At 39.6% G+C, this 14533-nt stretch overlaps 1 protein-coding gene across 3 annotated transcripts; it reads left to right on the top strand.

Moving 5' to 3' along the window:
- Window positions 1–142: 142 nt before the first annotated feature.
- On the top strand, window positions 143–13926 carry sept3 (septin 3). 3 transcript variants are annotated; one of them, XM_037112770.1, is made up of 10 exons: window positions 143–276; window positions 4246–4638; window positions 4814–4942; window positions 7080–7161; window positions 7414–7551; window positions 8172–8289; window positions 9845–9940; window positions 10166–10262; window positions 10376–10427; window positions 11521–13926. In XM_037112770.1, exons 2-10 carry the CDS (start codon window positions 4248–4250, stop codon window positions 11648–11650), a joined length of 1233 nt encoding a protein of 410 aa, XP_036968665.1. In that variant the 5' UTR covers window positions 143–276; window positions 4246–4247; the 3' UTR covers window positions 11651–13926. The 3 variants fall into 3 exon arrangements, with proteins under 3 accessions (XP_036968665.1, XP_036968752.1, XP_036968825.1); XM_037112857.1 differs by lacking the exon at window positions 143–276 and adding an exon at window positions 1830–2041 and having other exon boundaries at window positions 11521–11650; XM_037112930.1 differs by lacking the exon at window positions 143–276 and adding an exon at window positions 2497–2713 and having other exon boundaries at window positions 11521–11650.
- Window positions 13927–14533: the final 607 nt, after the last annotated feature.

Here is a 14533-nt window from a genome sequence, read left to right as displayed (position 1 = left end):
TTGGAGTGAGAAATTGAATAATTTTCTTGCTATCTAAGGGGGCGGGAACTCTGCTGAGGGGGCGGTCAAAGAGGGATTTAAGACGTTGCTCCTTATCAGTAGAGTAACAGACATGCAGAGCAGAGACGTGACAGTGCTGGTTAGCAGACTTCTATCAAAGTGAGTCCGGGGGGGGACATGCCAGCGCAGCACTCAGCAGAGACAAACAAACACAAGGAAAACATGCAGAAAGGAAAGCAAAAGCAGGACGAAAGCAGAGCCACTCGGAGATAAAGTGTGAGTACGGTGACACAGCCGAGGTTCTCCTCTTTTCACACTTTAGAGAATCATTTTACCGGAGCAACACTTACAAATACTGTGTAAATCCCGGAAGATAGAGATTAAAAATAAGACACACCATTAAGTATAAATAAGCCGTCTGAATCTCCTCCCGAGGACCTTTAGGATATCACAGTGCAGTGATTACCAGCCTTCACGAAACATCGTCTACTTGCAGCAGGTTGCAGACTGTATGTTTGTGGGAAGTCCAGCTGAAGACGATTGTTATATTGCTTCATTCAACACGATTTTAGAGGCCCTTAAAAGTAAAACTGTCCAGTATTTGTTTTACAAGGCAAAGCTGACTCCACGATCTCTTACCAGCATTTATTTTTTTCCGGAGCTTTCAACTGTAACACACCGTCTTCATCTGCAGGAAGGGTTTACTCAGCTGTCATGGGGATTGAAACGCTGATATGTGAGCTCAGAAGCTATTTACAATGAAGCCAGGAACCCTTGTTGTAGCAGTTAACAGCAGTTTAATGAGCTCCATGCAGACCAGATACAATATTAAATGCTGCTTAAGTAATAATGCATTCATTATAATAATTAGATAGTATAATATGTCCTGCCACTGAAGCTTTGAGTTCTTATTCTTGATGGTGCTTTTGTGCTTTTAGGTCAGTAAAATTATGACTGAGTGACTTATAAGTGTAATGGAGTACTTCTACTTGCTGTGTGCATTAGCTCAGTTACTGTACTTAAGTACCAATTTAAGGTACTTGGTCTTTACTACAGTATCTTTATTTTCACCCCCACCAAGACTGTGTCCATATACAAAACTTGGATAGAGGATGTGTCTTGGACAACAAAAGACTCTTTTCTGACATTTTCCTCCATTTCCCAGGCAATAATGCATGGATCCTGACGGAAAGAAAAACAGGTGTATTCAGGCTTTAATCTATGTGTGACAACAGTTTGATGTGGATAAAGGGTACTGTTGGGCCTGGGCAGAGATATGTGCTCTACTACTTGCCATTAGAGTTTGCTACTTAAACTTCTACTACTACTACTACTATTTAAACCACTTTTCAGAGAAAACATTGAACTTTTTACTCCACTTCACCTTGATGGTAGTTAAAGTGGAACTATGTTGTTTTGGGGAAGAAAAAAAAACTGAGAAATGTAATTTTTATAATATCAATGAGATAATAAAACCATTTTTTCCATAATTGAATAGACAAGCTGTTCCCAGAAGACAATAAGGTCCATAGAACACGGATAATACCTATGTACTTTTACTTTATTAAAAATAATAAAAGCACGACTCATTTCTGCAAAGGCCATCAGTACGTCTTCCTCCACACTGCTTCACCATGGAGGAGAATTTTTGTGTTAAAAATATCTTCTCATTTGATTCAGATCAAACTTGATTAATTTGGACTAATTATAGCTTAACGCAAATCCTCAAGTGTTCCATAAAAATAGTCTGTATCAGTGACGGAGGACTCTTGTGCCAAAAAATGTCCCTTTGAGGGAAAGTCATACTGCGCATGCGCGCTGCATCTCCCCACTCCTTCTCCTCTTGTCGCCTTGGTAACGGTAAAGGGGGGGCTCACGGCCAGAGGGAAGGAGAGAAGAGGTACCCAGACTAATCACATGACTGCTACTCATCTTATTATCTCTGTGTTTGGATATACATCGTTTGTTCTTGGACTCAGAGCGACAACAGATCGGACTGTCTTCTCCTCGAGCTGAGTGCAGGTCAATTGAACGGGAATCGGTGAGTGTGACAGGCGAGGCGACCGTTAGTTAGCCGACGTAAGCTAGCTGCTAGCGCGGAGCTGCCTGCCGCTAGCAGTTAACGTTATTATCCAGCATGACTGGAGAGAGACAATGGGGTCGACAGGCTGTGATGGAGCTCTCCTCCTGCGTTGTATTAAAACAGATGGATATTATAGGTAACATGAATATGGACCCACAGTGCGTGGGCGTTTATGTTAATTTGTGTGGCCAGCCAGAACAAAAATATCCATTTTTAGTCAGGAAACAGTTCGTGGCATTAACGTCGGCCGAGCATCATCAGGTATTCTGTGTTCCAGTCTGCAAATGTGTGATTTTCCTTTATTAGTCAACCACTGTTATTAATGCTGAAACATTGCTGCACATCTGGTGAATGTACTGTATTACATGTGTGCAGGCAACAAAGAGCAAGAGGGCAGGCAGAGAGGGGAGCAGGGCTGCATGACTGCTGAGTGTTATGAATCAAAGTGACAGCCACTGCCTCAGTGACCTGTATGATCTGTATCTACCACTGTGGCTGCACTGACTTAAAGCCTGGCATCAGGCTGCTCCCTGTGTACACCCCGGAGGGCTGAGGTTATCAACATCTTGGCTCAACCTCATTCCTCCTTACTGTTGCCATCTGCCCTCACTGTTTGTATTCTCTTAAAGGGTCAGTTCAAAAAAACTCACATTCCCTAACGTACGTGCAGTGTAACTTAGATCATTGCTAGGACTACAATTAACTTTTATGTTTGTTGGCGATTAATCTGTTGTATTTTTTAATTTACTAGTTAATACCTGATCAGTTAATCATTGTAGCTCCACAAGTAATGTAAAAAATATCCAATGACAAGTTTGCAGAATCCATTGTAACTTCATAAATGTCTTGTGTACATTTGTTCAACTACTGTACAAAAGTACAGTTTTGAAGTACTTCCATAGTACTTCCATTTTTTGCTGCTTTATATCTACACTCTTCTTCATTTTGGAGGGGAGTTACTAGTTGCTTTGCATGCTGCATCAGAGCCAAAGTAGCTCTTTTATGAAATAGTTTATCTTTTTCGAAAATCCAATTGAAAAATATATCTTAGAATATATAAAAGACACTTGTACTTGAGTACTTTTCATATGAGGTACTTCCACTTTTACCAAAGTACTATTTACCAGTATATATTTATTTTCACTTGAGTATGACTCTTGGGTTCTTTTTACAACACTGTTGTTTTGTCAAGATATTCAGTTTACTGTCATAGTAGACTAAGCAATGAGAAAAACATTTATATTTCAGAAGCTGTAACCTCAGTATTTGGCAATTCTTTACTTAAAAATGGCAAATAATCAATTACATTTGTGGCTTTGAAATATTCTAACTAATTGACTCATTGATAAAGTAACAAACTGTTGCAGCCCTAATGCTCTCAGCATAAAGGAATTAGATTTACTTGTACCAAGCAGACAGTAGTGGATAACTGCAGTACATTTGGTATTATATTTGAGATATTTGCGAGATGAAATAATCAAATTTTTATTATTTTACATAACATTCTTCACAGGGATTTATTTTTATAATTGTAACCAAGATATGTCCTCCTTAGCCGAGGATTTTGTATCTCAGGAATAAACTCTGTGTTGGACAAATGTACACCATTAGACCTCCATCCTTTTTTTTTTTGTTCCAGATGCTCTGTCCAAAGTAGAAAAAGAAATAAAGCATGAATGGAAACAAGAGATAAACATAAAAATATAAATCAAATGTAAAACAGACAATAGAATAAAATAAAAATAAAGTATTAAAGTATACAATTCAATTGATAATAAAGTGTAGTGTAAAATGTTGTTCTTGATAGATAAATGTTGATAAAGTATCTATTTCATGTGAATCTGTGAGATTTGGCCGTACCCAATATGCTTAACAAGATCAGTGTCTAAAATTCAAGAGCAACATCTCTTCATAGTGTCTGGAGATATTTATCTTAAAACAGGACTGTCTTGATAACAAGATGCACATGAAAGAAATATATTTTAGTAATCTTGTTGAACAAATCCTTTAACACTACTCCAATATCACATTTATTCACTGTAGATTCTGTAAAAGGGCAGAGAGGCCTCAGAACACTCAATTGGCCTACTTCCTAGTGATGTACCAGCATCTTCTGTTATAGAAAAGATGTATTTTTATACTCCACTCCTTTCCTGTTACAGACATGTCAGACGTAGTTCCTCCAGAAGTGAGACCCAAACCAGCCGTCCCTGCCAAGCCTCCAAATGTGGGGGTTCCATCCCCCTCCAGCCCATTCCCACCACAGGCCCCAGGCACTGGGGGGGGAGCTCCTCCTCCAAGCGCCATCCCCGTCCCTATCGGGAGTCACGGCCCACAGCACATCAGCACTCACAGTGTGGGTCACGGTGTGGGTCACGGTGCAGGCCACGCTGCAGGCCACGCTGCAGCACACAATGGAGCTCATGCTCATGGTGGCTCCCACAGCTCCGGCGGCGGATCCACTTTGCTGGGATACATTGGTATTGACACCATCATCGAGCAGATGAGGAAGAAGACCATGAAGACAGGCTTCGACTTTAATATCATGGTTGTCGGTGAGTGAAAGTTAACTAAGAGTCTATAGGTGTGAAGAGAATATAATGCATTTTTGCTTCACTCTCTTGAGCTTGGTGAAAACAATCTGAATAGACATTTTCTGTCTCTCTATTTCTGTAATTGTAACTTCTTTTCAGCCTTGTTCTTACATTTTGGCCCTCTTTTTCATCTCAGGTCACAGCGGTCTCGGAAAGTCCACTCTGGTGAACACTCTGTTCAAGTCCCAGGTGAGCAGGAAGAGTGCAGGCTGGGCCCGTGATGACAAGATCCCCAAAACTGTTGATATCAAGGCAGTGTCTCATGGTGAGTACGAGGAGAGAGTGACTGTTCTCTCTTTAGAGCCAGACAATTATAGCAGCATTTAATTTGACAGAGAAAATTAATGATCTTTGACCACGTTCTTAGTCCCACATAGCCCAGTTACAGTGTTTCAGTGCACACTGGTAGCTGCCAAGTGAGGTTGCCATTTTTCTCTATGTATGTAAGTCAACTTCTGCATCTTCTGCAGGTACGTTGTGTGAGGGGCTTTAATCCTTCTTCTACCGAATCTGTCATAAGATGGTGGCTTCCTTCTAAATTTCTACTAAACATACATTGCTCTGGAACAATTATACTATATCATTTAAAAAATGTGCCTGACTTGTCTCCATTCAGGGTACAACAAAGCAGGAAGAAGGTTATGCATTCGTGTTTGTTTGTTTGCAAAATATGTAAAAATGAATTCATGGATTTGGCTGAAATTTGGTGGACAGATCATTTGCGGATGAAAGATCGATGTCAAGGATCAGCTAACTACATTGTGTTGATAACCTGGCTGGTGCTTCTGGCCAAACATGATTTTCTGACGCTGTGCCAAGATGGTCAGCCAGGACAGGAAATCAAATCAAACGATCAAGGCAAGGCAGGAAACAAGAAGGCTCTACCATTAAAGGTAGTCACATCACATTTCTGGTAAATTAAAATTCCCCACGCGCTGCCCTGAGAAAATTGTGATGTCATGCTGATGCAAGTAATATATCAACATTGATCATACTTATGCCGCAATAACAACATTTCGAAACATCAGCATTTCTGTTGGACGAACAAGCACATCTGCTAGGTCTACTGGTTGATATGTGTTAAAAAAGCATGTAAACTTGTCTAACTCAGAATGCTCAAGCCCTTATATAACTTTGTTTTTATGCCACAGAAAGACAGACTAATGATACAGTCGTGATACAGTCGAGGAACTTAACAGATGTGTAGTTGATATCAAAATAAAGGCTGAGTTTGAAGATGGGTGTTCTATGAGTAATGTTGTCTGAATTAGGCAGGAAGGAAGCAGTAAAGGGCCCGTTGACTTCACACTTTATCATTCCTTCAACTCATATGGCTATATACAGTATAATATGTCAGTGGGAATGTGTTATATACATCTGTGTGTTATCCTCTAACTGAAGTTACATAGTGCAGAAACAAGTGATGGGGGATGGAGTGGCTGTGACAGAGACACCATTCACACTATTACGATGTGACACTGTACCATCAAGATGATTTAGAAGCTGTTATTTCAAAGTAAAATGTTGCATAATGTTGTGAATTTTAATCATAAGCGTAAGGGGATTTTTTTATATCATGATATACAAGTTAGACAGTTGCATAATTGCAGGCATGACCTCATATGAAATTTTTAAAAGTTTGCATCCATAACGCCAGACAGTCTCAGAACTGAGAGCCGTGTTTCCATAGTAACAGTGAATGACCCCTGCTGACAACCGATACAAAGAGGTAAGCATGGCTCAATTTGTGGTTTGCTAACAATGTTGTCGAGCCAAGAATCAGAAATGTTGCTTCCTTCATGAGACGCCTGTGTAACTGATATTCTGCCACAGTGCACAAGCTTTCTGCTGCAATAAACAGAGCTGAGTATCAGGCCATGATGCTTATTTGAAAATTAGTACAGAGCAAATGACCCCTAATTAAAGCCACTATGTGTAGCTTGAAAATACCTCACTTAACTTCCCCTCGCCCAGTATTAGTATCAAATTAAACTGTGGCAGACAGTTGGGTTGGGTGTGCAGTACTGGAGAAGTAAACTTGTGTACATTCTCGATGATTTAACAGCAACAGGGAAACAGTGGCATCAGACCCTTGGACAGAGCTGTGTTTGGTCGCTAATGTTTATACAATTATGCACAAATTGCCTGCGGTTGACAGTGACCTGACATTATTAAGCCCTTGCCAGTGAGAGACTCAGCAGACATGTGGCATCACATCACACAGATGTTAAAAATATCTCTCTCAGATTTATTCTTGGTTGTGTTTGTGACCTGAACGTCATAAAACATCTGTTCAATATGTTGTGATATCAGTTATACGCCAAAAACCGATCAGTTACGTTTCCATATATTAAGCAACAGCTATCATTTGTTTGTGGTTTTTTTTTGTTTTTTTCCTACAGTCCTCGAGGAGGGTGGTGTGAAGATGAAGCTGACAGTTGTCGACACTCCAGGCTTCGGGGACCAAATCAATAACGACAACTGGTGGGTTTTTCCAACTCCTGGATCATTAAACCCCCATAAATGCCATCATTACTACTTTATCTTGCCAGGAACACATTTTAGCTTGTCATCTTATAATGATATTTTAAGCTCCGGATTGCGGCAATGCATTTAGTCCCCAAAACTACATTGAAAATGGTCCTACTCAAGTAAAGCTTTCCTCTTCTTTTGCTCCTATTTTCCCGCTTATGCAATCTTTTTCTCTCATGCTGACTTCTGCTGCTGTATCCACAGCTGGGAGCCCATTTCCAAGTACATCAATGAGCAGTATGAGAAGTTCCTGAAAGAAGAGGTCAACATCACCAGAAAGAAGCGTATCCCTGACACCAGGGTGCACTGCTGTCTTTACTTCATCTCCCCAACTGGACACTCGTGAGTGAAACTACAGATTAGTGAAGTAATCACTTAAACCATCTTTAAGTATCTGAGGGGCATGTGTTTTTAGTAATCTGTTGGCAAAAGCTGTACTTACACACGCACACACAGCACACAGAGTTCACGTCCCTTTATCCCAAAACATTTCATTTCAAGCCCCAAATCACGGGTGCTACTTTATATTGCAGACAACATACACCTCTCTCTCTCTCCTCTGAACACTGCACAATTAGCTCCCGCTGACAACTGTGAAATTGCTTTTTAATGGTTAAACGGATACAGTCTCTTGTGTATTACAGCCAGTGTGTCCCATCCTTCTTAGCCGGCGTAATTGAGACCGACAGGAAGTTTTGTGTGCAGGCAAACAAGAACTGGGACACAACCTTTGTGCAATGATAAGCCCACTTTTTTGTAAGCCTTTTGTGATCGCTACGAAATTCAGGGGAAGGTAATATGAAACATGCCTGAAAAAACCTCTGAACTTCCCTCTGCTCATTATCATCATGATCATCTTGTCACTGTGGAATTTAAACCTAGAAGACTCAAAACTCCTAAATATACCAAATTACTCACTGTCCTTCTGTTTTTTTTCTGTTCTATCTGTCCACATCTCCCAGTCTCCGGCAGCTAGATGTCGAGTTCATGAAACGCTTGAGTCACTCGGTCAACATTATTCCTGTCATTGCAAAGGCAGACACAATGACCATTGAGGAGAGACAGGACTTCAAACAGCGGGTAAGTCTCACAGATTATCCCACTAACACTAGACCGATTAATCAGCCGGGCCTACAGTATGTAGCGGCTAATTAGCTCATTTCAAATATCAGCATCTTTGTTTATGTCAGTTCTCGACTGACATTTCATGGAAGCTGTAGGCACTGATGCCCGGAATTATTTTAAATGCCAGAACAGAAATGCCAAAGACATGTTTGAGGTATTTTAAACAACTTCAGGTTGTCGTGCCCAGAACATATTTGGCCTTTAACACAGCTTGATCAATAGCCCCCCCCCCCAACACACGCACACATACACACACACACACAGTTTCTGAGTGCAACTCCACTGCTGTAAATACAAATATCAGGTCTGTAACAATCAACAATGTTATGTGTTGAAAACTTAAAAACTTGTATGTTGAAGTAAACAGCATGTAACACTGTGATCCTAACCTCTAACTGAAGTTACATAGTGCAGAAACAACTGATCGCTGAGACGGAGACACCATTCACCCTATTACAAGACACTGTACCATCAAAATGACTTTGAAGCTATTATTTTAAGGTAAAATGTTACATAATGCTGCTTTAACAATCAGTCAAATAACTGTTGCAACACGTGGGTAATGTAGAATCACCATCTGACTCCGCAGTTCCACTCAGCTCCAAGGAGCATTTTAGAATCTCTTAACCCACTGTTCTGGTTTTACATCCCGCTGGTTCAGTCTCATCACTCTCATAGCATTTTTTGCCTCACTAGGCAGCTGTTTTCAGCATAAAAGCTCTTAAAGCCCACTGTACAATACCTGCCAAGACAACATTAGTGACTGGTTGGTGAACACAGTGGAGCATTGAGCAGCTAAAGAGCCAGATGTTTCCCTGGGGACTTTTAAGAGACCAAATCAGAGCTGAAAAAACCCGCCAAATCATTCATCATTTGGCCAGAGACATGAAAGAAAAATGAATAGTAATACTCACTGACTGTTGAATGTGTAATGCCCTGTCACTTCAGACAACAAACCCACTAACATCTTGCCTCTGTCTTCAGTGGGAAAGAATTCATATTCATTCTTGGGTCAAGTGACAGCAGTAGTGGCTGATTTTCTCCTTTTTCTGGTGCTATGCTATGAGCGGGTTGATGTGAAGGAAACTGGCATGTAAATGCTTTTCTAGCTGTCTTCGTTCTAGCAGCACTAGAGCATTGTTGAGTCAATGGTGAGTTTAAAAGATAAATTTCAGTTAAAGATCTAAAAAACGAACAACTCCTTACTCCAGTACTTTCTGCTGTTTTGTAACATGCTTTGACTGAAAGGGAAAGGAAGGAAGTTATATTTTAAGAACATATCGATTTTGTAGGATGATCATTTGTTACTATTGTAATTACAGCTTGTTTGTACTACCTAAGTGGCCAGGGTTTAATACAGGGGAATCCAAAATACTGGGGTATTATATTTCTCAAAACTCCCATACTGGACAGGCTACCACCCGGCAGCTTCTCCAGATGTAGGGTATACAAGTGACTTGCAGACATCACTCAGCCATGTGTTGCCTCCTGGCTTTGTTTTGTGCTGTAGGTGAGGAAGGAACTAGAGATGGGCGGGATTGAGTTTTACCCACAGAAGGAGTTTGATGAGGACATGGAGGACAAGAGCGACAATGACAAGATCAGAGTAAGTGTGTCCATTCTTTCTTTTTTCAGACATATTTGTCTCGTGATTTTCATCCTCTCCCACCCCTCTCCACCCAGCTTAACCCAATCTCTCACACACTCATGCACTGCTTCCTCTAAACAGAATGTCAGGGCACTGGGGCATGTTGGGTATTTGTTTCATCTCATAGATCTTGCTCTGCTCTCTTTAGTACACTGAACCATGGTAAAATGTCTCTGTCCATAGGAGGCGATGCCCTTTGCTGTGGTGGGCAGCGACAAAGAATATCAAGTGAATGGCAAACGGGTCCTGGGGAGGAAGACAGCGTGGGGAATTGTAGAAGGTGTGTGATATGGCAACATTTACAGTCCCTCTGCCAGAGCAATATTGATGGTCTCAGATAAATGACTTGACATATGAGATATGACATTTGATTCTGTCTAATTTTTGTTGCAGTTGAAAATCCCAACCATTGTGAGTTTGCTCAGCTGAGGGACTTTCTGATCAGGTAAAATGTGCTTTAAAGATATTATTATAGCAATGCAATAACTTGGACTTGGGAAGCAGTCAGAAACTATGGAATGTTCCTTGTGTCATAGTATATTAAAAATAACCTAAATCAGGAGTTAGGGTTTACTATTACTAACTAACTGCAGCTAATGATACATACACCGCCAGTAGTACATACACTATGATATAGTGTACACTGTGATATAATCTACAAAATACACTGTGATATAATCTACAAAATAAAACAGGAAATGACCAAACCAACCTGCGGCACACAGCTTTCACACAGTTTAATTAATTTTTTTCAACAATGTTACATCAAAGTGTATACATGTCATTCATATAAAATGCATATTTATGATTTCATGTAATTAAAACTCTTTCACTAATGTTAGGTTGGAGACCTAATTTACGTTTAGAAAGAAAGAAAAATCACAGTTTGAGTTTATCCAAAAGTAGCAGGCTGTCTGAGATGTTGGGTAGATATCAAAGATGCTAGCAAAGCAATATAGTACATGAAATAAGCAGAGTAGAAATATCAGATGGTTTGGACAACTGTGTTTTATTATATACACTGTGTTGCCAAAAGTATTCACTCACCCATCCATATAAATGAAATCAGGTGTTCCAATCACTTCCGTGGTCACAGGTGTATAAAAGCAAGCACCTAGGTATGCAGACTATTTCTACAAACATTTGTGAAAGAATGGGTCGCTCTCAGGAGCTCAGTGAATTCCAGCGTGGTACTGTGATAGGATGCCAGTTGTGCAACAAGTCCAGTCATGAAATTTCCTTGCTCCTAAATATTCCACAGTCAACTGCCAGTGGTATTATAACTAAGTGGAAGTGATTGGGCACAACAGCAACTCAGCTACAAAGTTGTAGGCAACGTAAAATGACGGAGCAGGGTCAGCGGATGCTGAGGCGCATAGTGTGCAGAGATTGCCAATTTTCTGCAGAGTCACAGGCCTCCAAACTTCATGTGGCCTTCAGATTAGCTCAAGAACAGTGCGTAGCAAGCTTTATACCTCCCCTGTTTGAAATACCTTATCTACCTAACAAGTAATCTGTGTGTCCATGTCTTCTTTCAGGTCTCACCTCCAGGATTTGAAGGAGGTGACTCATAACATCCACTATGAAACCTATCGAGCCAAGAGACTGAACGAGAACGGAGGTCTGCACCCCATATCCTCCAACGACACCCAAGAAAGCAACCTGTAGTCAGTCAGTCAGGGGAATTGTACAGAGTGAGAATGAAAAACAGTGCAATGAAGCTGATGCAGATGAACCTATAATCATTTTCACCACGGCATCACTGCATGCTTGGAAAACATTGAATTCTGTAAAAGTCTGTGTAATTTTTTCTGACTCCAGGCTCCACCCAACCTCCTTTACACCACCCTCCCCACAAACACATATCAGACCCTTCTTTCATTTCCAAGTCATTCCTATGAATATTTGGATGACCCAGAGACTTAGTGCCATTATAAAATTAACATTTTATCTACTGCCAATGCCTTCTCATTTATCATTGTCCGGGTAGTTAAAGCTTAGAAAGTGCCACATAATGATGAGTATTAGTGGCAAATGTTTGAGTTTTATTGTTGTGTAGCAGATGTCTGAGTTCAAACAAATTATATGATTTGCTCTAAATATTGAAATCATAATTCCTGTGTTGTAGTGATGCTCTGCAGTTGGCTCTGTACAAATTGCTTTTTTAAAATTCTCAGCAGCGTTTGGAGAAAAAGTCCCCGTGGCTTAACTGTCAGGAGGGCTTAACAAACATTACAAGCTGTGCTGGCTTCTTTTATGCCCCCCCCCCTCGTCACCAACAAATGAAATTTCTCTAATGTTCCCTCGCCCTTTTTATGTTTCATTTTGGATTTACAAAATAGTTTGTGCACACAGACCTGCATACTAAGTTGAGGGAACGCTGCAACATCAGCCGCATATGAAATTAAATTCTGTAGGCTACAGCGTTTGTGCAATTAGTCCAACAGCATGCACGACTGCAGATTCAGCATAATAGTAAATTAAATGTAACAGGTTTTTCCTGGATTCAGATTCACTTGTGACCTGATTTGACAGCTAAGTGGACAACATGCACCTAGTTTTATTGCAAAAGCTAGAGGCATGTTATCTATCCTATATTATTTTTTTAGCAGTTAAAGGGTAACTCAGCATTTTTGCATAATAAAGTGTGTTTACAGGTCTTGGGGAGCATCACTACATATGTAGAAAATGTAATTCTGGTGCCTACATGAATTCAGGGGAGACAATTTATCAGATTATATGCAGCTTCCTCTGGAGCCACAAAAGGCTATACAATACATACAAATATGCAGTAGTACTCTCCAAGACCTGTTAACACATTATAGTATGTAAAATTGGTGGTTGTCCTTTAAGGATAGCCTGGACAGTAATGCCATGAAAACTACTTTCATACAACTTTTTTTTTTTACATACTCAAATGGCATATAATATATAGTGTAAAACAGCCTTTTCATCTGGATTTTGGCTTCGATGATTGGTGTAATCAATCACAACTAAAGATCTTTTTTTTTTTTGCTTGATATCTTGTGCCATGCCAACGCCTCATCACTAAACTCTGATTTGATTACCAGAATTTGCGTTAATGCCCTTTTAAAATTGATTTCACCCTGTTCACCACTTGGTGGCAGCACTCTGCCATCTATACACAGTGATGGACCGAGAAACATGCACTTGGACCAGCTTTGTTTCCGTGAACTGCTGAGACTTTTAGGTACATTTTTACACAGTCAAAAATTATTTTCTGATAAGGTTTACAGAGATTAGGTCCAACACTGCTCTCAAAAAATAACTAATATCACTCTCAAGATGATCATGTTTACAAGAAGCTTTAATCCTCAAAGTGTTGGAATAATTATTCCAAATTTTAAGTTGTAAACATGTTTACCAAGTTTTTATTGGGAACTGTCTACTGTAGAAGACAAATATGCCAAAATTACAAGTAATTCAATCTTTAAACATCTTTTAATAATTTCGTTCTAAATCATAATTTTGTACAAACATGAACATTAGTGCAATTTTGATATGAATTGAAATGTGATTTCTGCATCAACCTGAAAGTAGTTGTCTGTGATTTTGGTGCAGTCAAAGGTGCAGAATTTTGAATCAGTGTTTGTGTGCATGCTTGTGTCCATGTTCTGTTCACACATCACTGCAACTTTACATCAACTTATCAACTACTTCTGAATGTGTGACGTGTACATTAAACTGCTCTATCATCCGGTGAAGCGCTGCTGTCTTAACTCCTGTAACTAAATTGATGATCCACTATCCACATATCACTTAGGATGTGAACTTCACGATGTACATTTATTTAATAACCACTTTTCTCAGAGTTGCTGTGACACATTGGGATATAATTTTCAGTGTTATACTGAGTTATTTATACATTATTAATGTCTTATTATTGTAATTTATTATTTAATAAAAGCACATTCCCATGTTTATTGAAAGAGTTTTTTTTCATGAATGTCACAACATAACATGATATTTTTATGAATGTTTTGTATTAGTTTTAGTAGTCATAGTACAGGATTTATACCTGATTTCAAACAGTCTCTGAGTCAAGAATCACAAAGAAAGTTGTAGTTGAAATAAACGTTTACCATTAATGAAATAAATGTTATGGCTAAAATGCAGCTATTAATAGATAACAAGACAACTAGTTTTAGTTATTTTTCATTAAAAGTTAATTTGACCATGAATTATGTAAAAATCTACTACAATCAGCAGTGATCTCAACCCACCACTAAACTGCATCTGCTGCGGTGTTAATAAATCAGACGGTATATGTAGATTGATTGCACATTCCATGATTTAAACTTGGCTCTCAGTTTTGTAACTGATGTGGACAATTCTTGCATGTGTGTGAAGGAATCAGAAACAGCTTTATCTCACAACAGTTGATACATTGCTGCCAGTGTACTAACACAGGAATTACAGCTAAGAACGAGGATAACAAAGCTGAACAAATTAAGGATAGAGAGGGCTAGTTGCACCCTTTAGTGGCATCAGCTGGCTGCTGCTAAATCTTAGAAATGACTTAAATTAAAA

Source organism: Acanthopagrus latus, chromosome 1 (genome assembly GCF_904848185.1).
Source record: "Acanthopagrus latus isolate v.2019 chromosome 1, fAcaLat1.1, whole genome shotgun sequence".
Lineage (NCBI taxonomy): Eukaryota > Metazoa > Chordata > Actinopteri > Spariformes > Sparidae > Acanthopagrus > Acanthopagrus latus.
Note: the sequence above shows the minus strand (reverse complement) of the source record. Positions and strands in the feature narration are given on the sequence as shown.

What these genes read in the sequence shown, in the direction of transcription:
- sept3 (XM_037112770.1), top strand. Translation starts at nt 4,248, where the DNA reads ATGTCAGACGTAGTTCCTCCAGAAGTGAGACCCAAACCAGCCGTCCCT. An exon ending in CAAATCAATAACGACAACTG is followed by an intron (nt 7,162 to 7,413) that starts GTGGGTTTTTCC and finishes CTGTATCCACAG; the next exon opens with CTGGGAGCCCATTTCCAAGT. An exon ending in CTGAGGGACTTTCTGATCAG is followed by an intron (nt 10,428 to 11,520) that starts GTAAAATGTGCT and finishes GTCTTCTTTCAG; the next exon opens with GTCTCACCTCCAGGATTTGA.